The sequence below is a fragment of the Dendrobates tinctorius genome, unplaced genomic scaffold (genome assembly GCF_039654945.1).
Source record: "Dendrobates tinctorius isolate UK_male_01 unplaced genomic scaffold, ASM3965494v1 ptg000046l, whole genome shotgun sequence".
NCBI lineage: Eukaryota > Metazoa > Chordata > Amphibia > Anura > Dendrobatidae > Dendrobates > Dendrobates tinctorius.
In genome coordinates, this window is record NW_027361714.1 from 46,109,877 (window position 1) to 46,137,601 (window position 27,725).

The 27,725-nt window shown below is 42.4% G+C and overlaps 1 protein-coding gene across 7 annotated transcripts in view; it reads right to left on the reverse strand.

Moving 5' to 3' along the window:
• Positions 1-27,725, reverse strand: part of BCLAF1 (BCL2 associated transcription factor 1) — a 74,627-nt gene that overhangs the window by 39,826 nt on the left and 7,076 nt on the right. For all 7 annotated transcript variants that reach the window (XR_012232295.1, XM_073575874.1, XM_073575871.1 and 4 more), the window contains exons 5-6: positions 27,516-27,685; positions 272-377 (exon numbers count right to left, since the gene is read on the reverse strand). Coding sequence is in view for 6 of the 7 variants with exons in the window: in XM_073575874.1 (XP_073431975.1) it covers positions 272-377; positions 27,516-27,685 (276 nt within the window). In the remaining variant the exon portion in view is untranslated. The remainder of the gene's footprint in view (positions 1-271; positions 378-27,515; positions 27,686-27,725) is intronic.

The window sequence follows — 27,725 nt, forward strand, 5'->3', positions numbered from 1 at the left end:
AAAATCACAAATAATATACTGCAATATATTTGAAGTTAACCTATACATGGTAATCCAACATTTGTTTCCAGCATAGAACTGAAATATAGTATAATGTGGAACTTCATAAGACCAGAAAGATACATGGCCATTGGCATACTAACCCAAAAAGATAACCATCACAAAGAGAAAGCAACCCAATGGAATTTATGTTAGTTATAAACAAAAGAATACTGCATTATTTAATATGGACAGATAGCATGCATGATGACAGTATAATAGTACCCCTGACCTGTGTATTTCTGGGCTCTTTGGACGGCTGGCATGCTCATCAGCGACTGTCTGATACCCTGCAAATCTCTCAGTGAGGGTCTTTCCGTCACCCTTGAAATAATGCTCTGTTGGTTGTAGAGGAGAAAAACTGCCTCATTAGTTTAACTCCCTTTAAACAGAAAGCCACAGATCTTAAAGTGGGACTTGTAGAATGTCAACATATATTAATAGGTTGAATCCTATTAGAAGACAGAAAAGAGGAAAAAAGATATTACATAAAAGATAATACATCTCTTCTATGGGATATACATCAGTCCTTCATTGTTCAGTCGTTATTAACCTCCACATTCACAATTTCCAATGACAGCGAATTCCAAATTGACAATGTTATGGTCGATTATTAAGTGTAAGCATCCATAATAACATTTCTATTTAATGATATACAAATCAGCAAACAAACGAATCCTTAAAGGAACCTGTCACACCCAGAAATGCTATTTATCTGCAAATATATGGGCAATCTGCAGGAAAAAGGGAATTAGACCTACCGGTAATTCTGTTTCCTGTAGTCCCTCAGGACAGCACCATGGAGGACGTCCTTCCTTGCCCTATAGTGGGACAGGATCAGAGAGAGGTTAAAAGGCACCTCCCACCTCCACCCTCCAGTGTTTTTTCAAAGTACCACCGAGGATGGATGGAAATGGTCTAAACACGCCCTTACAAACGCGTCCGTAAGACCCTTTAGCGGCTCCATCCCCATCTCGAGCCACGATGACCTGATGGATTAACAATCTGCCGATCGATTCCATGCAAGCCTAAAGACAAACATAAGGGAGGGAACTAAGGGTGCTGTCCTGAGGGACTACAGGAAACAGAATTACCGGTAGGTCTAATTCCCTTTTTCCCTTACGTCCCTCCGGACAGCACCATGGAGAATACCAAAGCAAAGGTCTCAGGGTGGGTACAGAAGCCCCCAGATCAAAGTTCTAGGTAAGAACCAGGCTAGATCCAGACATTATCTATAAGATGAGAAGAAATATAGATATCGAAAGGGATCTACAAAGGTAATCACCGCAGTGAGTGTCTGATATATGTCTATAATGGCCAATTTCAGTATGAATGTGGCTACAAGATTTGCAGTGGAACAACCTGTTGCACCCCAATACCACTAATGAACCGCAGTGAATTACAGTTATTGTGATAGATACTTATGAACACCGCAGTCACAGAAATAGGATTAAAACCTTATTGTCCAGCAAAAGGTATGGTGATAACCACAGCCATAATACAAAGAGGACTGTACAGACCGTTTATTCGCTGTATTTGCTTATAACACAGGATAGTTCCTTCGTCGGTCCTCCTGGGCCCGGCTTAAATCTTGGCTAGAGACCACCTTACCATACTACAAGGAAACCTGCAGGCCAGAGACCCTGCTCCGCTGGCCGATCAGAGCAATAACAGTACATGGAAAATAGCGGAGTATTGGGACGTATGTACCCTACTCATCCAGGAGGTCCTGTGTATTCTGAATCCTTTACATGTCTAAACCTCAAGAAAGGGTTGGCTATTATTTAAGACTAAGGAAATACTCCATCTGGCAGGTAACCTCTCCTGCCACTTACCAACATTGGCTTTTCGTTAGAAGCATTGAAAGGGAAATGTGGATCCTCACGCCTGTTTTACTGATGTTAGACACGGGAGTCTGGACTTTGGAACTGAGGAGAGTAAGTGTGTGCTTCTATACAAGTCATTAGCCCAGACACTGTAAATGTGTAAACTTATTCATATGTTATATCCTAAAAGGCAATCTTCTTAGAGATATTTATACCCCTGACTGCTATGGTGCGAGGAACCACACTCTTTAACTAGAGGGAAGTAGGTTTCCTCCCATCGCAGAGGGGATTGACTACTGCGAGGCAGATGGGCTATGGGTTCTCGACTGCCAGAGTCATGGATACCGCTTCTTTACCTTAGGAGCCCTGACTCCCGTTAGAGCAGCGAGTATGGGATCCTCTGCCACCTGATGCAGGGCTGCTGAACCGCCACCAGGTACAAAAAGTAGTGATGCCACCCCTGGTAAACATAATAGAACTGATTTATAGGACAAGAATCTGCCTAACGGGTCTCTATCAAGGAAACCAGTCCGACTGCTCTATGTGGAGTCGGGAAGAATTGTTTCCTCCCACCTTATGGGATTTTCTGCACCCAGGCTATGTCCACTTAAAGGATGAACCCCAAAGACGTATGTCTCGCTTTAAAAGTTGACTATGAGAGGGACCTGCCTTTAGCCCTCAAGACAGTAACTCGCTTTAGAGTTCTGTTCCAAATAGAAGAAATGCTAAGTTACTAGGCCAATTCAAGCATAACTGTTCGTCTGGCTAAGTCCAGCTGCCAAGAATGAAGCAACCGAAACTGGGTCTAGGCCCGAAACACAAAGACCAGAGTTGGGGCCTGAGACAACCATACAAGGTGTGGCCCACAAAAATGCCTAGGACAGAAGGTCTAAGCCAGAGGCCCAAAGCCACAGCACCCGAGGTATTATGAAGCACAGAGGTATTAGGACCCATAAACGACCCCCTGAGGCGCAGGGGTACCAAAGCCTTATGACGCCATATGATGCACAAAAGCCTTATGCTGTACAGAAGCGCTATGAAGCAATATGATGCATAGAGCCACTGTGAAGGCTTATGATGCAATATGATGCACCCAGGGACTATGAAGCTATATGATGCAGTATGACGCACAGACACTATAGAGCTCTATGTTGCAGCACAAAGGCACTATGAAGCCACATAGTGGAATACGCTGCACAGAGGTCCCATGATGTCGCATGGTGAACAGAGGCACTATGCAGCCCCCTGATGCAGTCTGATGCACAAGGGAACTATGAAGCCACATGATGTACAAAGGGCACTATGAAGCCATATGATGACGTATGATGTACCAAAGTACTATGACGCCATATGATGCACAGAGGTACTATGAAGCACAATGATGCAACCTGAAGCGCAATGATGCAATATGATGCACAATGATACAATATGATGCACAATGATACAATATGATGCACAATGATACAATATGATGCACAATGATACAATATGATGCACAGTGATGCAATTTGATGCACAGTGATGCAATTTGATGCACAGTGATGCAATTTGATGCACAGTGATACAATATGATGCACAGTGATGCAATATGATGCACAGTGATGCAATATGATGCACAGTGATGCAATATGATGCACAGTGATGCAATATGATGCACAGTGATGCAATATGATGCACAGTGATGCAATATGATGCACAATGATGCAATTTGATGCACAATGATGCAATTTGATGCACAATGATGCAATTTGATGCACAATGATACAATATGATGCACAATGATACAATATGATGCACAATGATACAATATGATGCACAATGATACAATATGATGCACAATGATACAATATGATGCACAATGATACAATATGATGCACAATGATACAATATGATGCACAATGATACAATATGATGCACAGTGATGCAATATGATGCAGTGATGCAATATGATGCACAGTGATGCAATTTGATGCACAGTGATACAATTTGATGCACAATGATACAATATGATGCACAATGATACAATATGATGCACAATGATACAATATGATGCACAGTGATGCAATATGATGCACAGTGATGCAATATGATGCACAGTGATGCAATATGATGCACAGTGATGCAATTTGATGCACGGTGATGCAATATGATGCACAATGATACAATATGATGCACAGTGATGCAATTTGATGCACAGTGATGCAATATGATGCACAATGATACAATATGATGCACAGTGATGCAATTTGATGCACAGTGATGCAATATGATGCACAATGATACAATATGATGCACAGTGATACAATATGATGCACAATGATACAATTTGATGCACAATGATACAATATGATGCACAGTGATGCAATATGATGCACAGTGATGCAATATGATGCACAGTGATGCAATTTGATGCACAGTGATGCAATATGATGCACAGTGATGCAATTTGATGCACAGTGATGCAATTTGATGCACAGTGATGCAATATGATGCACAGTGATACAATATGATGCACAGTGATGCAATTTGATGCACAGTGATGCAATTTGATGCACAGTGATGCAATATGATGCACAATGATACAATATGATGCACAGTGATGCAATTTGATGCACAGTGATGCAATATGAGGCACAATGATGCACAGAGGCAGTATGGCGCACGGCGGTCGTATGGTGCACGGCGGCAACATATCGTGCACGGCAGCAGCATGTCGTGCACAGCGGCCGTATGTCGTGCACAGCGGCCGTATGTCGTGCACAGCGGCCGTATGTCGTGCACAGCGGCCGTATGTCGTGCACAGCGGCCGTATGTCGTGCACAGCGGCCGTATGTCGTGCACAGCGGCCGTATGTCGTGCACAGCGGCCGTATGTCGTGCACAGCGGCCGTATGTCGTGCACAGCGATACGATGTTCAGCGGCGATACGATGCACAGAGACAAAACGATGCCCCCATGATGTAATATGATGCACAGATTACGGCCCTGCTTGAAGGTGCCAAACAAGAGGCCAGGTCCCCAGCTACCTCCAAGAGAGCAATCAGAGATCCGGATAAACCTTCGCTCTGAATAGTATATCTCAATTGTCAGACCAGCTCCACCTGAAGGAGCTAATTAATGAGACTCAGGTGGAGAGCAGACTCCCTGGAGACCCTGTGTTGCATTCCACCATGTGTCCAGCCATAAGGCTCTGTGCAGACCTGGTCTGCAACTAACTGAGGTCCCATTATGAGATGTGGCTTGGACAAATGGCCTTACTATAGCCTAGAGGTCCAAGGCCTAGCTGCTTATATGTGGAGCATATCTCAGCACATGAGGCTCTAGGCCCAGCTTTGGCACCAAGGCATGAGGCTAGTATTAACCCAGAGGCCAGGCTCTGAACACAACATTCCAGCGTGCACTCACCTGTGCTGGCTCCACACCTGCTAGAAAGACAGGGGGAGCTGGTAACGCCGAGAGCCTACCATGGAGGGAATTGGCGTTCGGTCAGGAATGTTGTATTACTGCCAGTGATTTCCCCACGAGATCCAAGAAACTAGGCTGTTGCCTGTCTCGTTCTGCACTTCCGCGTTCTGCCGTGGAACGCACGCCGACCTTATGCTGACGTTGCCGGAGGCGCGGCGGCCTTCTCCACCGCATGCTTTCCGGAATTAACCATGTTTTGCCGGCCGGCGTCCGAGCCGAGAGCCTCCCACCGGGAGGAGCGGCTCAACCCAGGAGCACGTCCGCTCGACTGGTCTCTGGGGCAGAGGGACTCCCCACCGGGAAGTGTCGGCCCTGGGCCCCTTGGCAGGGGGAAGGATTGGACGCACCGCACGATCCCCCTGAGCCCATCATGCAGGCTGGCTGAGGAACTTCTCTAAGAGGTGTCAGCCACGGTCCACTTGACAGCGGGGAAGAGAGGGCTGAGACCCCCAATCCCGTCTGGTACAACGAATGACGGCTGAGGGACCTCTCCCAGAGAGGAATCAGCCACAGACCACCTGCCAGGGGAATGGAAAGCAATAAATGTCCACAGGCTATCTTCGCTCTAAGAGCAACCTCTCATACAACCGTCCCCTGCCGGGACAGGAAAAACACTGGAGGGTGGAGGTGGGAGGTGCCTTTTAACCTCTCTCTGATCCTGTCCCACTATAGGGCAAGGAAGGACGTCCTCCATGGTGCTGTCCGGAGGGACGTAAGGGAAAATGGCATTTAAATCCTGTTTAGCTGACTTACAGCAGCAGCGACTTCAGGGAGAAAATGAAGTTGTATTCTCCCTTCAGCCGCTCACTTCAAGTCATCAGGGCAGTGCAGGGGCTGTTACAGCCACATCTCTCTACCCAATGAAGGTGTTGAATTCACTCACCGGCACACTGATTTAATGTCTGCTCTGCAGCGTATTTGTATGGCATTTGCGCCCAGCTGGTTGTCAATGTCCCACAGAGTGAGAACAGTGCGCTCAGAGTATAGTGAGCAGTGACTAACAGCTCTCTGCACCGTCCCAATGACTAAAAGCGGGCAGGTGTAGTGAGAATATATATGTGCTCCAGTACGCCTGCCAGGCATGATTAACCTTATATCTGCAGCTAAATAGCATTTCTGGATGTGACAGGTTCCCCTTAAAGGAGTCCTGTAGGAATACAAAATATATAAAAGAACATCACTATAAATTCCTACACACCTTTAATTAGCAAATTACATTAGTTTTTATTTCTAGTAAGGTAATTACTATAGAATTAAAATAGATGTTCGTTTTTTTCTTACTCTGACAGAAACCTGTCCTAGAACGTTAACAGAACAGGTGCATGTGCAGTAGGGAGCTTTCATACTGTGACCTGGAGATAAGCTTTATCAGGTGCTATTAAGCTATCTCCAGATCACAGCAGTTGCTCAGCATTCAGAAACGCAGATGGACATCAGTGTCCTTATCTCATCACCCCTGTTATCTCCAGTATAGGATCACATACACAGGGTGTGAGCAGTCTCTTCTTACCTCAGCACCCTTGTTATCTCCAGTATTAGATCAGGCAGACCTGCTGAACAGAGAACATACACAGGGAGGACAGCAGTGTAAGCAGCCTCTTCTCACCTCAGCACCACCACTATCTCCAGTATTAGATCAGCTGGCAAGATAGACAGCAGTGTGAGCATCATCTTACCTCAGTAATCTGTTATCTCCAGTATAACATCACATACAGTAGGTGGACAGCAGTGTGAGCAGCCTCTTCTTACCTCAGCACCCTTGTGATCTCCAATATCACATACAGAGGGTGGACAGCAGTGTGAGCAGCTTCTTCTTACCTCAGAATCCTGGTAACTCCAGCATCAGATCAGAATATGCACTAGAATCATATTTTCCCACTGCACATGCTCACCTGTCCTCTAACCATTCTTCTATGTAACAAACAGCAGCCATCTTAACATACAATAATGATTACCTCTCTAATCAAGACAAGCATGATTTGCCAATTAAAAGTTAATGTAGCCTTTTTTATTTTTATTGTCACATTTCTTTTAATTATTTTTGTTCATTCCTTTAAAGATGTTATCCCTTCAAAACAAGTTACCACATATCCACAGGACAAGTGAAAATTTACTGACTGTGGAGGTCCGGCTGCTGGGAACTGCACCAATTGGCAGAACGGGGCACTTTTATTCTCATTAGAATGGAGCGGCACTGCACATGCTCAACCACAACTCCATTAACTACCCATTTGGCAAGCACTGCACCCAGCTTTTCTCGGCAGTTCCATAAGAATGAATGGAGCAACTGTTGAGCATTCACGGACAAAAGTTCTCCGCTGGGAATAAAAATTCCCAGTTACACCGAGCAGTGTAGATCCCCGCAATCAGATTCTCACCAATAAGCAAGTCATCTTCTATCCTGTGTATAGGTAATACATTGTTTTCACTGGACAATGTCTATAAGCCATATCAAAAGCTAGGTCCACGATTACAATGATTTTTACAATGATTTTTTTTTTTTAATTGTTTCAGAGCACCTAACAAAAATGGAAATGAAATAAAAACAAACAATGAAATAAATTTGCAAATAGTATTAAACATTCCTTATTGTTTGGCACACCTAAATGCGAGTGTAGGATGAGAAGCACAGAATGTAGTCTGACACTTAAAGTGGATTTCCAGTTGAAGAAGAACAATTTACAGTCACAGACTGCTGAATGGTGACAGTATGCAGTTCTCACACAGTCACGATTCCGCTATATTGCTTCATGCAAGTAGGCAGTCAGGTGACACGTTTGCAATCTGCATACCTGCAGTCACATGCCGACTAGACAAAACCTGCTGTTTTGGCAGTAAAAAACTGAGGTTTTATTGAGTTTTTTTTGTCTGCAGATTACACATTTAATTTGTCTACTGTACATGTTTAATAAATAAAGCTTTATTCACGAAAAACTGAAGCAGAAAAAAAAAAACACAGCAAAACATCTTTGTAGTAATTATAGGCACTTTATCATTGCTTTCCATGGGTGAAAAAATTGACATGCTGCAGATTTCAAGAACAATGCAGCGCTCAAATTCAGACATGAAAAAAACAATTTCTGAGAGATTTCTGAAATCTCATAGCTTTTGCTTGTATTGTAAAACAAGCTTATTTGCATAAAAATGCTGAAAAAAAAAACTCCGTTGTATACTACTAGGGACGATTATGTTTCAACAGAGAAAATATGCTACATGTTGTTCTATTTTTTCTGTGAATAGTGAGTGAAACATATGGGATGCCCAAGCGCAGATGTGAAAGTAGCTTTAGAAGAGAAGAATGCAACTAATTTAAATACAACTCTGGCAAAAAAAAAAAAAAAAAGGAAGATTTAAAAAAAAAAAAAAAAAAAAAAAAAAAAAAAAAAAAAAAAGACCACCAAATCAAAACCCTCTCATGGGCAGGCCATTCTCCAGACCTGAACCCCATTGAAAACCTCTGGAATGTAATCAAGAGGATGATGGATAGTCACCACCCATCAAACAAAGAAGAACTGCTTACATCTTTGAGCCAGAAGCAGAGTGCGAGACTGGTGGAAAGCATGTCAAGACACATGAAAGCTGTGATTAAAAATCATGGTAATTCCACAAAATATTGATTTCAGAACTATTCCTGAGTTAAAACATTAGTATTGTGGTTTCTAAATTATTATGAACTTGTTTTCTTTGCATTATTTGATGTCTGAAAGCACTGGTTTTTATTTTTTGTTTTAAATTTTGACCATTTCTCCTTTTCAGAAAAAAAAAACAATTTATTGCTTGAAAATTCGGAGATATGTTGTCTGAAGAACAATTTACATTTCACTCAAAAATATACCTATAGAGAGAAAAATCAGACAAACTGAACATTTGGAAGTGGTCTCTTAATTTTTGCCAGAGCTGTATACAGTAATATCATACTAATCTGTGATGTTGTTTAGTAGATCATTTTTTATTTAAAGGGAACCTGTAAGAATATGCACACTGCCCAAACCAGTTAGCATCTACCAGGCCTGAGTTCCTAATTACAGCCATGTTATTCGGACTATAAGATGCACTTTTTCCCAAAAAATTTTTGGGGAAAATGGGGGTGCGTCTTATAGTAGGAATATACTTACAAATAGTGTGATGGCAGCAGGAGTCGGAGAATTCTGCTGCGATCCCGGGCCGACACTGCCAGGCGATGATCACACTCCCTTTCCTAGGATGGTGCGGCTGGTGCACCAGGTCCGGCGGTGGTGCTCTGTGGTGTGGAGGGCTCCGCTGGCATTTTGTGAAAGCCCAGAGGCTCCACAAATCCATTGCTGTGATGCGGTGGCATCTGTGAAAATGGCCACTGGAGGCGGCACATGCTCAGATTGAGATCTAGGCAACGAGATCTTTTCCAGAGATGCGGTGGCCTCCGGGAAAATGGACGCCGGGGGCGGCCCATGCTCAGATTGAGATCTTGGCAAATGAAACAAGGAAGGATGACACTAGGCTCAGCGCTGCCCCCAGCTGACTCTTGCCAGCACTGCTCCAGGTGATTCACAGGTCACTTTCAATGTGCACTCACGGGAGATATCTGTCCATCAACTAGAGCAGTGCAGATAGAATCCAACCAGGGGCTATGACGGACATCCATGTGTCTCCCTATGTTCCCCGGAGAGATCTTCAAACGTCAAAGCATTTCAGAGGAAAGCATATCCAGCTTCAATTGTGCAGGGTAGCTCAAATTCCTGCTGCTCGTGGTTAAGGCAGCATGAATCAGCCGACAGGCTCCCTTTATAGGTTTTATTACAATATAAAAAAATTAAACTTTCCATATTTAAATAGTTTATACACTTAAATAAAGCTTGCAAAATGTAACTGTAGGCAAAATTAGAAATCAACCAAACATTCAAAAAATGAATTACATCAAGAATGTGAACAACTGGACACTAACCTACAACAAAGTTATCTGTGCCACCACGGAATAGTATCACTCATCGTATCACTCATCTCGCTATATGCATACAGTAGCTTACACATGCACCAGTAGCACCAACTAAGTAAGGCTACAGAAGTCTAAGGCTATGTGCCCATGTTGCAGAAATGCTTCTGAATTGTCCGCAGCATTTCCGCAACTCCCCGCCGGGGGGTAAAACGCATGCGGAATTCGTTTGCGTTTTCCCGCAAAACACAAACGTTTTTAGCTTGCAGAATGCTAGCGCTTTTCCAAGCGATTTGAAGCATCGCTTGGAAAAGTGATTGACAGGTCGGTCACACTTGTCAAGCATAGTGCTTGACAAGTGTGACCAACTTTTTACTATTGATGTGGCCTAGGCAGCAATAATAGTAAAAGATAGAATGATAAAAATAATATAAAAAAATAAGGATATACTCACCTCCTGGTGGCCCCCGATCTCCTCAGCGGCGATCCCAGTCCTCATCAGCGCTGGCAGCAACTTCCGCTCCCAGGGATGCATTGCACGAATAACCTCTGATGATGTAGCGGTCTCGCGAGACCGCTACGTCATCAGAGGTCATTCGCTCAATGTATCCTTGGGAACGGAAGTTGCTGACAGCGTCGCTGAGGGGCAGGAAGACTCCGGGAGCCGACAGAGGGTGAGTATATCCCCATTTTTAATTCTATTTTTTTTTACAGGAATATGGTACGCAGGGCATGGAAGAGAGTTTCCTCTCCTCCAGACCCTGGGTACCATCCGCACCTGAAGCGCTCACTTTACGCAAGGTGGGCATAGCCACATGCGTAAAAGTAAGTGTTTCAATGCAATCCTTTGGCGGCATCCGCAGAATTAATGGACATGCTGCGGATTTTACCGCTATGCAATTCTGCAGCGAAAAAATTCGCAGCATGGACACAGCAACTGCGGAATCCCATAGGATTGCATGACATTGCGTTTAAGCGTTTCCGCAGCGGCAAAAACGCGGCGAAAACACTTCAAAAATGCACCATGGGCACACAGCCTTACACACAGGACAGCGGTTTCTGGCAACCTTTCCTTACATATTTACAATCATCTTAATCAAATGTACATGTCTAGAATAATTCAGATTATTAAAACATTTGTGAGCCAATGCATAAGGCATGTTAACATCCATCTTCTTATGCCCCTTACAGTGCAAATCAGGAGGACCACCTACTGTACATATTAGGTACTAGCCAATATTAAAAGCATTGTCTATTGAAATAGCAGCTAGTACCCATCAACAGAACATGGTGATAACATTTATTGGGGATCTGACTGCTGAGACCCCACTGAGTGCCAGAATAATCAACTTTTGTCCCTTTTAGAATGGAGAAGCAATGCACAACCTTGACCGCTGCTCTATTCGTTTTAAATATGGACAGCCGGAAAAGCTGAGCACAGCGCTTGACAGTCACATACAGGATGAATAGTACAGATGTTGAGCAGGCGCACTGCTATTCCATTTTAAGGCTGAGTTCACACGTGGCTTTTTTTAGCGTTTCCGCGGCAGTTTTAACCGCGCGATTTTGACGCGAAAACGCGAAAAATAAGCATCCCATGCATTCCTATGGGATTCCGCAATGCTGTGCTAATGCTGCGGTTTTTACCGCGGCGGAATCGCTTCGCGGTAAAAAACGCAGCATGCTCATTATTTTGCGGAATCGCGGCGATCCCGCACCCATAGGAATAATGCATTGTTCCGCTTCCTTCCCGCATGTGGCTGTGCACACCATGCGGAAAGTAAGCAGAACAATTGCGGATGGTACCCACGGTCCGGAGGAGAAGAGACTGTCCTCCGGGCTTTGGGTACCATATCCCTGTAAAAAATAGAATTTAAAATAAAAAATATTGTTATTCTTACCTTCCGGCGTCCCCCGCAGCCTTCCCGCTTCTCTCCACGCTCCCGTTCTCAGTAATCCTTTGCGAAAATGCCCGCGATGGCGTCCGATCTCGCGGGATCTCGAAGTCGCGCGACGTCATCGCGAATTACCGCGAGAACGGACGTCATCGCGGGCATTTTCGCAAAGGATTACTGGGAACGCCTGCGCGGGACGTCGGAAGGTAAGAATAACAGTATTTTTTATTTTTTTTTTCATTCTATCTTTTACTACTGATGCCGCATAGGCAGCCTCAGTAGTAAAAAAGTTGGTCACACTTGTCAAACACTGTTTGACGAGTGTGACCAACCTGTCAATCAGTTCTCCAAGCGATGCTACAGATCGCTTGGAGAACGCTAGCATTTTGCAAGCTAAATATGCTTGCAAAATGCTAGTTTTTCCGCGGGAAAATCGCGGGAATTTAAAATGCGATTTTCCCGCGGACTGGAATTCCGGAATTCTCGGGGTAATTTCCGCGAGAGTTCCGGTACGTGTGCACTTAGGCTGAGTTCACACGTGGCGTTTTTTTCGCGTTTCCGCGGCGGATTTAACCGCGCGATTTTAACGCGAAAACGCGAAAAATAAGCATCCCATGCATTCCTATGGGATTCCGCAATGCTGTGCTAATGCTGCGGTTTTTACCGCGGCGGAATCGCTTCGCGGTATAAAACGCAGCATGCTCATTAATTTGCGGAATCGCGGCGATCCCGCACCCATAGGAATGCATTGTTCCGCTTACTTCCCGCATGTGGCTGTGCACACCATGCGGAAAGTAAGCAGAACAATTGCGGATGGTACCCACGGTCCGGAGGAGAGGAGACTGTCCTCCGGGCTTTGGGTACCATATCCCTGTAAAAAAAAGAATTTAAAAATAAAAAATATTGTTATTCTCACCCTCCGACATCCCGCGCAGCCTTCCCGCCTCTCTCCACGCTCTCGTTCCCAGTAGTGCTTTGCGAAAATGCCCGCGATGACGTCCGTTCTCGCGGTCATCGCGAATTACCGCGAGACATCGCGATCCCGCGAGAACGGACGTCATCGCGGGCATTTTCGCAAAGGATTACTGGGAACGGATGCACGGGACGTCGGAGGGTAAGAATAACACCATTTTTTTTTTTTTTTTACATTCTATCTTTTACTACTGATGCTGCATAGGCGGCCTCAGTAGTAAAAAGTTGGTCACACTCATCAAACACTATGTTTGACGAGTGTGACCAACCTGTCAATCAGTTATCCAAGCGATGCTCCAGATCGCTTGGAAAACGCTAGCATTTTGCAAGCTAAATACGCTTGCAAAATGCTAGTTTTTCCGCGGGAAAATCGCGGGAATTTAAAATGCGATTTTCCCGCAGACTGGAATTCCGGAATTCTCGCGGTAATTTCCGCGAGAGTTCCGGTACGTGTGCACTTAGCCTTAGCGGGAAACAAGTGTTCCATTATTGCAACCAATTCAAGACTCGGTGGTTGCACCTCCATTGACTTGGACATGTGATAACTCCATTTCACTGGACCAGCCTTTTAATCTAATGTGTATGGGCAGCTTTAAAGTTAAGTACTTTCTCTAAGGGTTCTTAAAAGAGTTCTTCCACTTTATTTTAACAAATGTGTTGCGGATACAATTTTGCAACACTTATATTTTAGTAAGTATTACAGGATCTCCTCCTGCACTTAGTAAGTACAGCCATCCAGACTGCAGAGCACTCCTGTCCAAAACATGGCTAATTGTGAAAAGACATGTGACCAGACCTGTCAATCAGCATTAATAATTGTTTTATTTCTATAGATCCAACATATTCCGCAGCACTTTACATTTTAGAGGGGACTTGTACAGACAAAAGACATTACAGCATAACAAAAGACATTACAGCATAACAATAAACACAGATCAAAACAGATACCAAGAGGAATGAGGGCCCTGCTCGCAAGCTTACAATTTCTATAAGGAAAAAGCGGAGACACGAAAGGTGGATGGTAACAATTGCATTCGTTGTTCGGACCGGCCACAGTGGTAAGAATGGGGTGTTCCTGTGATGCCGCATGAACCGGTTATCAGCCTAAGTATGTAACAGTACATACACAGAGGGCTATGAAGTGCATAAAGCATATGAGAACATGATGAGAGGAACCTCTTTATGGTAAAATATTATGAATGAACCACACAGGGATACTTAGGTTAATGCGTTGAGGCGATAGGCCAGTCTGAACAAATGTGTTTTTAGGGCACACTTAAAACTGTGGGGATTGGAGATTAATCGTAACCTGGGTAGTGCATTCCAAAGAATTGGCGCAGCACGTGAAAAGTCTTGGAGAAGGGAGTGAGAGGTTCTGATTATTGAGGATGTTAACCTAAGGTCATTAGCAGAAGAGAGGGCACGGGTAGGGTGGTACGCTGAGACGAGGGAGGAGATGTAGGGTGGTGCTGAGCCATGGAGTGCTTTGTGAGGGTAATAAGTTTGTACTGGATTCTGGAGTGGATGGGTAACCAGTGTAATGACTGGCACAAGGTAGAGGCATCTGCGTAACCATTGGTGAGGAATATGATCTTGGCTGCATTCACCTATCTCTCCATTGTGAGAGGTGTTTTACAATTGGAGGAGGCCGACTGACATGTCTGGTCACATGCTCCTCCACCTACAACCATTTTACAGACAGAAATGTAGTACTGCCCATGGGAAATGTTGTAATAAGCTTCAGATGGAAATCCTATAATATCTGTATATTAATAAGTGCCACAAAATGATGTCAATTCGTTAAACTAAAGAAAAAGTGACCAAACTAATTATTCTAAAACAAGCTAACAGTTCATAAGTTCAACAAATGAAAACAAAACATACTGCTCTTATTCAACTATGATAGGATGTTATCTGGACTAGATTGTAAGTTTTTTATATAAAGGATTTACCGTATATTTTGCACTAAGACGCATTTTTTTCCTCCAAAAATGTGGAAGACAATGGGAGTTGCGTCTTACAGTCCAGATGTACCGGCTCTGGCTGTGGTGGAGAATCTGTTTCGGCGGAGCAGCGGGTCAGAGAGGCAGGAGCCGGCTGGTGAGGCTAACTCATGTGCCCGCTGCTAAAGAGAAATGAATATTCACTGCATTCCACGTGCATTGGCATGGAGGGCAATGAATATTCATTTCTCTTGGGCATCCTGGTATGATTGGCCCCCACCACCATCCAGGTATGCATGGCCCCATCAGAAAAAAAAAAAATTATATTTACCTTCCCGATGCTCCCTCGCAGTGTCCTACTCATTGCCAGCAACTGCTTTATGCTTGTAAGCAGCGCATGGCAGGGATGTTATGCGCTGCTTGCAAGCCGAAGGGCAGCTGCCGGAATACTCTGCACGCTGGCACTGTTTGCACGCAGATCAGTGAGCTGGAGCCCTCGTGCAGCTGCAGGCAGTCACATGTGCTGCTACTTAAAAGAGAAATGAATATTCACCTCTCTCCACTCCCATGGCACACGTGACTGCCGGCAGCTGCAGGAAGGCTCCAGGTGACACTGGGGTGACGTCCTATCATACCAGAATAAGGCTGAGGCCATGCATACCAGGACTTGGATGGGAGCCAATCATACCAAGCTAAGGATGGGGCACTGCATACTAGGACGATATGGGGAGCCTGCATAACAGGATAGGGATGAGGAGCCATGCATACCAGGATAGGGATGGGCCATGCAAACTAGGACTAGACTGGGACCCTGCATACCAGTATAGGGATGAGGGCGATCATTTCTGCCAGGATAAGGATGAAGGGGACCATTCCTACCAGGCTAGGCATGAGGGGGTCATGCATAGCAGGCTAGAGATAAGGGGGCCGTGCATACCAGGCTAGGGATGAGGAGGCATGCACACCAGGATGGGGATGAGAGCCATGCATACCAGGATGGGGATAAGGGGGCCATGAACAACAGGATAGGGATGAGGGAGCCATGCAAACCATGATAGGGATGAGGGAGCCATGCATACCATGATAGGGATGAGGGAGCCATGCATACCATGATAGGGATGAGGGAGCCATGCATACCATGATAGGGATGAGGGAGCCATGCATACCATGATAGGGATGAGGGAGCCATGCATACCATGATAGGGATGAGGGAGCCATGCATACCATGATAGGGATGAGGGAGCCATGTATACCATGATAGGGATGAGGGAGCCATGCATACCAGGATAGGGAAGCGGAAGCCATGCATACCAGGATAGGGAAGCGGAAGCCATGCATACCAGAATAGGGATGAGGGAGCCATGCATACCAGGATAGGGATGAGGGAGCCATGCATATTAGCATAGGGATGAGGGGACCATATTTATCAGGATAAAGGATACAGAGTACAGAATTGACACCTAGGTCTTATGGTCCAATGTGTCTTATAGTCCGAAAAATACGGTATATAGAAACATGGATCCCTGCTTTGGAGAATTATTAAAGAAAGCTGAAAACTGATGGATCATCTTGAGGAATGGAAGGAAAGAATCAATACAGTAAGATGGCTTGGAAAGCAGATTCCGCAGGGGGAGTTGCTAAACTATGATCTCTTATAGACATAAGGTATGACTATATACCATATAATATTATACACACGCACATATACATATCTTCCTTCCATATAAACAGGTCTATTCAACATAAACATACAGTACTTCCTTTTTCAAACAATCTTTATTAGAATTTTTAACATACAAAAATGGGATAGGAAAGGAAGATAGGTCATACAGTACTTCCTGTGCAGCTATTGTCCCCGATAAATGGCATAGTTTATAAAATGCAACCATATGCTCCATTGGTAAAACATTCATCTTGGTGTCAACATGATGACCACATACTATTTCTTCATGCAATCGATCAGTAAAAATGCATGTAAATGGACTAGCTATTAGGAATGAATCGTTTTGCAGCATGCAAAGTGAACGTGATGACATCACTCATCTCAATAATACAGATATCAGATGTGACATCATAGAATGAATGGGAAGTCAGCAAAAATCATAGTTAATGCAATATGAAACATCATCCTGTTAAATAAATCAATATACAGCTATGTCCACTTACCGCCCAGCATCCAGAACAAGTCTCAAAATCAAGCAAAACACCTGGAACGGGGCACTACAAGGTAGAGCCTCAAGCTTAATTCCGGCAAACCCAAGAATTTTGGGATCTAGCAATTCAGATTTTTGTCCCAGCAACAGTATATTTTATTGTGTTACATGGGTTTCAAAAATTTTTCCAGGACCTAGTCATAATGAAAAAGAAATCAACACTGGCCAGTACCAGCTCAAGGTCATGGGTGGTGCACAAGGACATACATCACAAAACCAAAGCAGATGGGCAAATGACCCATTGGAAAAAGTAATTGACATTTTGAGACAACCAACCTTCTTTAGCCAACCCATTTGTGCTTCTAAGTACTCTATGGACTGGAGGGATGTAGAGCACATGGCACTGAACTGCAAGTTTACAGAACCCAGCATATCAGAGTGCCATTTGTCTACACCTAACAAAAGTTGCTTACCATTTGCCGAAAACCTGTTAGGGTGAATTTGCAATGTAATGTAAAGACATGACAGTAATGGCGCTGAAAGACAAATTAAATTGGTACTTTTGATGAAGAAATCTGCTTTGTTTTTCTTCTTTAATCACCATTTGAATTTTTCTGCTGATTAGATTTCGGTGCTCAACTGGACTATGCACTGGGTCTTTCTCCATGGCTATGATTCCCTGACCCTCAAACTGTCTCTGGTCTATGAACAATCTGCATCATCTGAAATCTCAGTAGTGACCTGTCATTCAAAGATCATGGGTAGGCGGAGGGTGTGAGGAATCACAGACACGGATGAAAAAAACCCAGTGCACAGTTTGGCCCTTGTGCATCGAAATCTAATTAGCACAAAACTTCAAATGCTGAGTAACCCTTCAACCCCAGGCCCGTATTCACCTCTGTGACCAGTGGCACTTTATGTGGTAATAACTCTGAAATGTTTAAACATATCCCAGTGATTCTGAGATTGTTTTTTTGTGACACAAAAAGTCATTTCTTTTTTATTCTAATGCCCTTAAAACAGATGGTCATACCACTAAAAGTAATTATTAATCACATTTACCAAATGTCTACTTTACATCAGCATCATTTATTAAACTTTAGGAAGTTAAAAGGTCTGAAAGTTTATCAGCAATTTTGCATTTTTTCAAAAATTTACACCATCTTTTTTTTCCTTAGGGACTATATCACACTTGACGTGACTTTGAGAGACTATGTGACAGAAAATACCCAAAAGTGACACCGTTTTAAAAACTGCAACTCTGAGGATATGTGCACAAGATTAGGAATTGGCAGCTGGGTCCAGAGTGCTGCTGGCTTCTGAACGCATGTGAAGCCGCATGTGTTCACTGAACCGTGAGGATTCAGTGTCCAATACATTTTATGGGTGAAATTTATGTTGCGAAGACTTGCGTCTCCCCAAGATAGACATGCTGCGGTCTGGAAAGATGCATCTGTGGACGCATAGCGGACAGATTTCTTGAAATCCCATCAACTATCTGTAACATCTGGACGCTGTGGGTTGGACGCTGCAGAAATTTATTAACCCACAAGTGCTTCACAGGAATTAAAGCAGAGTGGAACAAAAACATTTAAAATTTTTCCCCAGAAAAATGTTGCTTTTGCCCCAAATTTTATATTTTCATAAGGGTAACAGGAGAAACTGGACAACCATATGTGGTGGAAAATTACTGTTTGGGTGAATGCCATAGCTGGAAAGGAGCACTGTTTTAGTTTTGGAGCACAAAATTCGCTGCAACAGATAATGGACGCCACGTCGCGCTTGCAGAGCCCCTGATGTGCCTACACAGTTGAACTGATGACTGATTTTTTATTATAGAATAACAGTCTTTTCATGATGGCGTTCAATAAAGCTCAATGTCAGCTAATTCACATATTCAAATAGTTGATGAAAGTTTAAATTTAATTTTAATTTTTGTTTTTTATATTAAGACAGCTTAATTCACAAAAGTCGGTATTATCTGCACAGTCTGATTACGAGCATCTGATTTTCCTCTACAGTCTGGTATGTTAATGTATTTTCTGAAAATTTCAATAAAAATAAGGTTTCACTTAAAAAAAAAAAAAAAAAAAAAAAAGACCGATTTATTCGTTGAGTCACTACGATTTTCAGCGATTCCAGATATACAGCGAGTACGGAAAGTATTCAAACCCATTTAAATTTTTCACTGTTTCATTGCAGCCATTTGTTAAATTCAAAAAAGTTCATTTTTTATCATTAATGTACACTCAGCACCCCATCTTGAATGAAAAAAAAAAATCAGAAATGTAGAAATTTTTGCATATTTATTAAAAAAGAAAAACTGAAATATCACATGGTCATAATTATTCAGACCCTAAGCTCAGATACTCATATTTAAGTCACATGCTGTCCATTTCCTTGTGATCCTTGAGATGGTTCTACTCCTTCATTGGAGTCCAGCTGTGTTTAATTAAACTGATAGGACTTGATTTGTAAAGGCACACATCTGTCTATACAAGACCTCACAGCTCACAGTGCATGTCAGGCCAAATGAGAATCATGAGGTCAAAGGAACTGGCTCAGGAGCTCAAAGACAGAATTGTGGCAAGGCACACATCTGGCCAAGGTTACAAAATAACTTCTGCAATACTCAAGGTTCCTAAGAGCACAGTGGCCTCCATAATCCTTAAATGGAAGAAGTTTGGGATCACCAGAAGTCTTCCTAGACCTGGCCATCCAGCCAAACGGAGCAATCGTGGGAGAAGAGTCTTGGTGAGAGAGGTAAAGAAGAACCTCAAGATCACTGTGGCTGAGATCCACAGATGCAATAGGGAGATGAGAGCAAGTTCCACAAAGTCAACTATCACTGCAGCCCTCCACCAGTCAGGCCTTTATGGCAGAGTGGTCCGACGCAAGCCTCTCCTCAGTGCCAGACATATGAAAGCCTGCAAAGAGTTTGCTATAAAAAAAGAAAACACATGAAGGACTCCCAGACTATGAGAAATAAGATTCTCTGATCTGATGAGACGAAGATAGAACTTTTTGGCGATAATTCTAAGCAGTATGTGTGGAAAAAAACAGGCACTGCTCATCACCTGCCCAATACAATCCCAACAGTGAAAACTGGTGGTGTCAGCATCATGCTATGGGACAGGAAGACCGGTTGCAATTGAAGGAAACATGAATGCGGCCAAGTACAGAGATATCCTGGATGAAAACCTCTTCCAGAGTGCTTTGGACCTCAGAAATTGACCGAATGAATGTTCATCTTCCAACAAGACAATGACCCTAAGCACACAGCTAAAATAACAAAGGAGTGGCTTCAGAACAACTCTGTGACCATTCTTGACTGGCCCAGTTTGAGCCCTGACCTAAACCCAATTGAGCATCTCTGGAGAGACCTGAAAATGGCTGTCCACCAATGTTCACCATCCAACCTGACGGAACTGGAGAGGATCTGCAAGGAAGAATGGCCGAGGATCCCTAAATGCAGGCGTGAAAAACTTGTTGCATCATTCCCAAGAAGACTCATGGCTGTACTAACTCAAAAAGGTGCTTCTACTCAATACTGAGCAAAGGGTCTGAATTAGAGTTGAGCGACTTTGGTCGGATCGGGTTTCGTGAAACCCGAATGAAACAAAATAAGTTTCAGATGAAACTCGTCCGACTAGAGCAAAAAAAGTCGGAGTTTCGTCCGACTTTTATTTCCCATTGACTTGCATTGGGGTCGGGTTTCGGACGAAACTCCGACTTTGTTTTGCTCTAGTCGGACGAGTTTCATCTGAAACTTATTTTGTTTCATTCGGGTTTCACGAAACCCGATCCGACCAAAGTCGCTCAACTCTAGTCTGAATACTTAAGACCATGTAATGTTTTAGTTTTTCTTTTTTAATAAATTTGCAAAAATTTCTACATTTCTGTTTTTTTCAGTCAAGATGGGGTGCAGAGTGTACATTAATGAGAAAAAAAAAATTAACATTTTGAATTTACCAAATGGCTGCAATGAAACAGAGTGAAAAATGTAAAGGGGTCTGAATACTTTCCGTACCCACTGTATATAATTTTTTTTAGATTTTGCTATTATAAGACACTAAAAACACATTTTTGAAAAAAAAAAAAAAAAAAAAAAATTATTATTTGCATGACCATATTTTGAGAGCTATAATTGTTATTTTTGTGCCAATAGAGACTTGTGAGGGCTTGTTTTAGGTTGGATGAGTTGGGAGTTTTTATTAGTACAATTTTTCACACAATATTTTAAATCACTCTATTCCAATTTTTGTAAGGCAGAATTAGCAAAAAATTGCAATTTAGAAATAGTTTTTCTATTTTTTATACCATTCATAGTGTGGTCAACCCTTTTCTCCCACTCTTGACACACTGATAGCAACACTGCAGAAGAAATGCTAGCACAGTCTTCCAACATCCGTGGTTTCAGATGCTGCACATCTCGTATCTTCACAGCATAGACATTTGCCTTCAGATGACCCCAAATATAAAAGGGGGTCAGATCGGGAGCCATGGTAGCCATTCAACTGGCCCACGACGACCAATCCACTTTCCAGGAACCTGTTCATGTAGGAATGCTTGGACCTGACACCCATAATTGATGGTATGGTGTGGTATATGGGGAAAAAAGAGATAGTGGGGCCATTCTTCATGGAAACCTCAATGCCACTGGATATCTGAAACTGCTACATGATGATGTGTTGCCCTCTTTATGCACTGACGATCCCTGAGTTTTTCCAGCAAGATGGTGCACCACCACATTATGGGTGTCAGGTCCGAACATTCCTACAAGGAATCTTACCCCCTTAGACTAGCATTTCTTCTGCGGTGTTGCTATCAGTTTGTCAACAGTGGGAAAAGAAGGTTAGCATTGACAATCCAACACTACGGGCAGCACTTTGAACACATTTTATAAGTGGTCATAAACTTGTAAATAACTCAATAAAGAATAAAGTTACGTTAAAACCAAACAGCAATGTTTTTCTTGTGAAATTATCAATAAGTTTGATGTGTCACATGACCCTCTTCCCATTGGAAAAAATTAAGTTGGATCCAAAATGGCTGACTTCAAAATGGCCACCAGCCATCATGAAAAGTTTCCCCCTCCCATATACTAATGTGCCACAAACAGGAAGTTGATATCACCAACCATTCCCATTTTATTTAGGTGTATCCATATAAATGGCCCACCCTGTATATACAGGAGGAGATGACATACAGGCATATACTACATACAGGCGAGATGACATGCAAGTATATACAGGAAAAGATGACATACAGGTATATACAGGAGAGATTATATAAGTACAGACCAAAAGTTTGGACACACCTTCTCATTCAAAGAGTTTTCTTTACTTTTATGACTATGAAAATCGTAGATTCACTCTGAAGGCATCAAAACTATGAATTTACACATGTGGAATTATATAATTAACAAAAAAGTGTGAAACAACTGAAAATATGTCTTATATTCTAGGTTCTTCAAAGTAGCCACCTTTTGCTTTGATTACTGCTTTGCACACTCTTGGCATTCTCTTGATGAGCTTCAAGAGGTAGTCAACGGAAATGGTTTTCACTTCACAAGTGTGCCCTGTCAGGTTTCTTACCTTATAAATGGGGTTGGGACCATCAGTTGTGTTGTGCAGAAGTCTGGTGGATACACAGCTGATAGTCCTACTGAATAGACTGTTAGAATTTGTATTATGGCAAGAAAAAAGCAGCTTAGTAAAGAAAAACGAGTGGCCATCGTTACTTTAAGAAATGAAGGTCAGTCAGTCCGAAAAATTGGGAAAACTTTGAAAGTGTCCCCAAGTGCAGCGGCAAAAACCATCAAGCACTACAAAGAAACTGGCTCACATGAGGACCGCCCCAGGAAAGGAAGAGCAAAAGTCACCTCTGCTGCAGAGGATAAGTTCATCCCAGTCACCAGCCTCAGAAATCGCAGGTTAACAGAAGCTCAGATTAGAGACCAGGTCAATGCCACACAGAGTTCTAGCAGCAGACACATCTCTACAACAACTGTTAAGAGGAGACTTTGTGCAGCAGGCCTTCATGGTAAAATAGCTGCTAGGAAACCACTGCTAAGGACAGGCAACAAGCAGAAGAGACTTGTTTGGGCTAGAGAACACAAGGAATGGACATTAGACCAGTGGAAATCTGTGCTTTGGTCTGATGAGTTCAAATTTGAGCTCTTTGGTTCCAACCACCGTGTCTTTGTGCGACGCACAAAAGGTGAACGGATTGACATAACATGCCGGGTTCACACTGTGAAGCATGGAGGAGGTGGTGTGATGTTGTGGGGGGTGCTTTGCTAGTGACACTGTTGGGGATTTATTCAAAACTGAAGGCATACTGAACCAGCAAGGCTACCACAGCATCTTGCAGCGGCATGCTATTCCATCCGGTTTGCGATTAGTTGGACCATCATTTATTTTTCAACAGGACAATGACCCCAAACACACCTCCAGGCTGTGTAAGGGCTATTTGACCAAGAAAGAGAGTGATAGGGTGCTACGCCAGATGACCTGGCCTCCACAGTCACTAGACCTGAACCCAATCGAGATGGTTTGGGGTGAGCTGGACCGCAAAGTGAAGGCAAAAGGGCCAACAAGTGCTAAGCATCTCTGGGAACTCCTTCAAGACTGATGGAAGACCATTTCCGGTGACTACCTCTTGAAGCTCATCAAGAGAATGCCAAGAGTGTGCAAAGCAGTAATCAAAGCAAAAGGTGGCTACTTTGAAGAACCTAGAATATAAGACATATTTTCAGTTGTTTCACACTTTTTGTTAATTATATAATTCCACAAATTTATAGTTTTGATGCCTTCAGAGTGAACCTACAATTTTCATAGTCATGAAAATAAAGAAAACTCTTTGAATGAGGTGTGTCCAAAATTTTGGTCTGTACTGTATACACACACATATATATATATATATATATATATATATATATATATATATATATATACAGTCATATGTTAAAGTTTGAGCACCCCTATTAATGTTAACCTTTTTTCTTTATAACAATTTTGGTTTTTGCACAGGTCAAATTTTGTTTAAATGCAAATTGCACATTTTCTGTTAGTACAATAAACCTCATTTGAATCCAGAAATATAACTGAGTCCATCAGTAATTAGATATATGAAACTGAAATAGCTGTTGCAAAAACCAAAATTGTTATAAAGAAAAATGGTTAACATTAATAGTGGTGCCCAAACTTTAACATATGACTGTATATTATATATATATATATATATATATATATATATATATATATATATATATATATATATATATATATATATATATATAAAAGAAGAAGCGGGCGGCACCGCTGTTACCGTGCTAGGATCCGTGGCTTGCAGCAGGCGGTGAGCTCACATGGAGGATTCCCGGGTGCTTGACCTCATAACAAATCACTTGTGGTTTCCAAAGAAAAAAGGTCGCACTCTGCGAGATAATAGTCCGTGGAAGCGCTCGAGTAGCGCGAAACGGCCGTTGTCAGCCATTTGACACTCTTGTTATCACATCCCCGACGTGACATGTAATTATGTGTCAATAAATCTTCACTATTATCTCGCAGAGTGCGACCTTTTTTCTTTGGAAAATATATATATATATATATATATATATATATATATATATATATATATATATATATATATATATACACACATATACACACACACTAATTTTTACTTAAGTTATTTTTACTACTTTGATCACTGTTGTAATGCATTGCAATACACATGTACCGCAATGCATTAGAGTTCTGACAGAACACCATTTTAAACTATGCTCCTGGTTTAACAAGCCACCGAAGCTAGCAGACACGGAGGTCATTATTTGACCTCTGGTTGCTATGACTACCATCGGAAGCCAGCAATTACATCACGGGAGTGCCGATCATGTGTGAGAGGGAGCTCCCTCTCCTAGCCTTCTAAATGCTATGATTGTTATTGAATGCGGCATTTAGGGGGATAAACAACCACGGCAGTGCCTCTGGCTGTGACCTCTGGAGCTCAGCTATTACTTAAGCCAAGCTCCTGGCAGCAGTCGTGCAGGCATAGCTTAAGTACCCACATGATTGTCATGACATAACTGTACGTCTTTTTGTGGAAATGTACAGTTACGTCAAATGTCAGGAAGGGGTTAAAGGAGAACAAAACGGATTTCTTCACCAAAAGTATCAATTTAATCTGTGCTAGGCTGTGTGCCCACGTTGCGGTTTTTTAAGCGTTTCCGCAGCGTTTGTGCCGGCTCAGATGCTGCAGAAACGCTTAAAAGAAGCATCACATTAATTTGCATGCTTTTTTGGCTTTTTGTGCCAATGCATGCGTTTTTAACCGCTCAGGAATCGCTTAGCGGCTAAAAACGCAGCATGCTCATTAATTTCCGCATTGCTGAGCGTTTTTAGCCTTCCCCAATGTTCCCAGAAAACGCGTGTCAAAAAACGCATCAAAAACGCACGGCTTTTTTGCACAAAACGCGCAAGATTCGAGTGGAAAAAAGACGCGCGTTTTCTGGGAAGGGGATCAGTTTCCTGAGCGTTTAAAAACTCTAGCGTGGGCACATAGCCTTACCGCGCCAATATAGCCATGTATTTACTTTACATTAAAAAATCGTGCAGACAGGTTCTCTTCAACCAATGCCCTCCATGATTTATGTACACCATGCAAGATTAGTCAAGTGGTAAAGTTCTAGGTGGTCATCTCTAAACTCGTACATGTGTTGGGCTAAACATACTAAAGTGGGTATAGGCTGGACCAAAGTAGGCAACTCATTACAACTATATGCAATAACATCTTCCACAAAAAAAAAAAAAAGTCAATTCTGGACCATGGTCTTATTCAACAGTACAGTGCAGCAAGAGTATTCATCCTGCAGCTATGACCGTAACACTACAGTGTCATGAGTCCACAGAAACTTACCTTGTCCAGATATAAATATTCAGAATAGCACAACTAATATAGCTAAAATAAACCATCCTCAAATATCAAACTATAATTTTTGTTCAAATGGGAGGAGGACATCCAATTCAATCTACTGCCAGAAAATGGCAAATGTGCTGTGCTTAACAAGGAAGGTTGGCAGGTGTCTTTGGTTGAGACATCCCTAAGAATTCTCCATGGAATGTACTTCTTCCTAACTGAATAAATACTTTGTCCCCTGCGCCCTCATCTTCACGTTTTTGAGGATCCACATGTGTAGGTCTTATTGAAAAGTGTCTACATTCTGGGATGAAGCAATTAATGTCATCTCCCAGATCATATGCTCCAATTCTCTTATAAATTCCAGCAGTTTGTTTCTTTGGAAATAAACTTGTTCATGAGACTAATGGAGCATATAATTCTATGCCTATTTATTCTTCTCTAGGCCCAAATGTATCTGTCTAAGTGGTGATCCCCATGTTTTCTTTCTCATGCCAGCTCACATGTTAATTACATAATGTTAAGTGAAATTCTTTCAGTAATTATGGCTGACACAGGGGTACAATGAGAAAACATGGACTCCATGGATGTTCTCCTCCCACTCTGCCAACAATCAAATAAAATGTCACCCTTAAACACTGAATTGTAGTTCATGTCTCCATAGTCATTGTACTCTATCTAGAACCCACCTATATCACATACTGAGATGTCTTCAACCATATTAATGTACAGTATGTTTCAGTCCCTTGATATTTAATTGTCCGTAATACTTCAAGCCTATGCTGATCGTGGCCTGTCCATACTACTTTTTATCATTTAATATGATACTGTAAGATGTACATTTCTTGACTGTATTTTCTTCTATGTTTAATAAAGTTTATATACTTTTGAGCCTAAATATTGCAAAAAAAAATCTGAAATTGGATGATCAGTTCCCTGACCTATTGCTATGCTAATATTTGGCTTAACTTTGGGGACGGATGGACAGACCGTTATATAATCTGGCATGTCTGATTTGGACTGTGAATCCTTTTGTTCTCCTAGAGTCAAGAGAACACAGGAGTCCTCACCCAAAGCATTACTTGGTAGACAGCCATCTTATGTGTATGGTGGGCTTTAAAGCAATCCAACTGTCGAAGAATAATTGTAATATATTTGAAATAATGCAGAAAACGTAGAGAAAAAAAGTTCACGATGATGCCTAGATGGTGCTTATAAAAGTGTTACGTGGAAAACACACAGGAACTGATGATCTGAATGATCATAATCGTTCTCAGTTATTAAAGAGAGTGCATTCACATGGGACACATGAAGTCTATGAGGTACTGGACAAATGCATCTTTAAACAGCAGGAACATCGACACAAATTTTCAGATCACAGTCATTGCTTACCTTTGACAAACTGCACTAAAGACACCACATGGTAGGTAAAAGACTCAGGAGAGGTTTTGTTGGAGAAGGAAACCTTCATGTGGTCAAAGATGGATCGGAAGTCTTTCTGTCTCTTGACTGAATGGACAAGAGTACTGGCTAGAATACGATCATTAGCCAGTGTCGATGGCCTTTATGATAATAGAAAATAATATTTAGATCAGATTACAT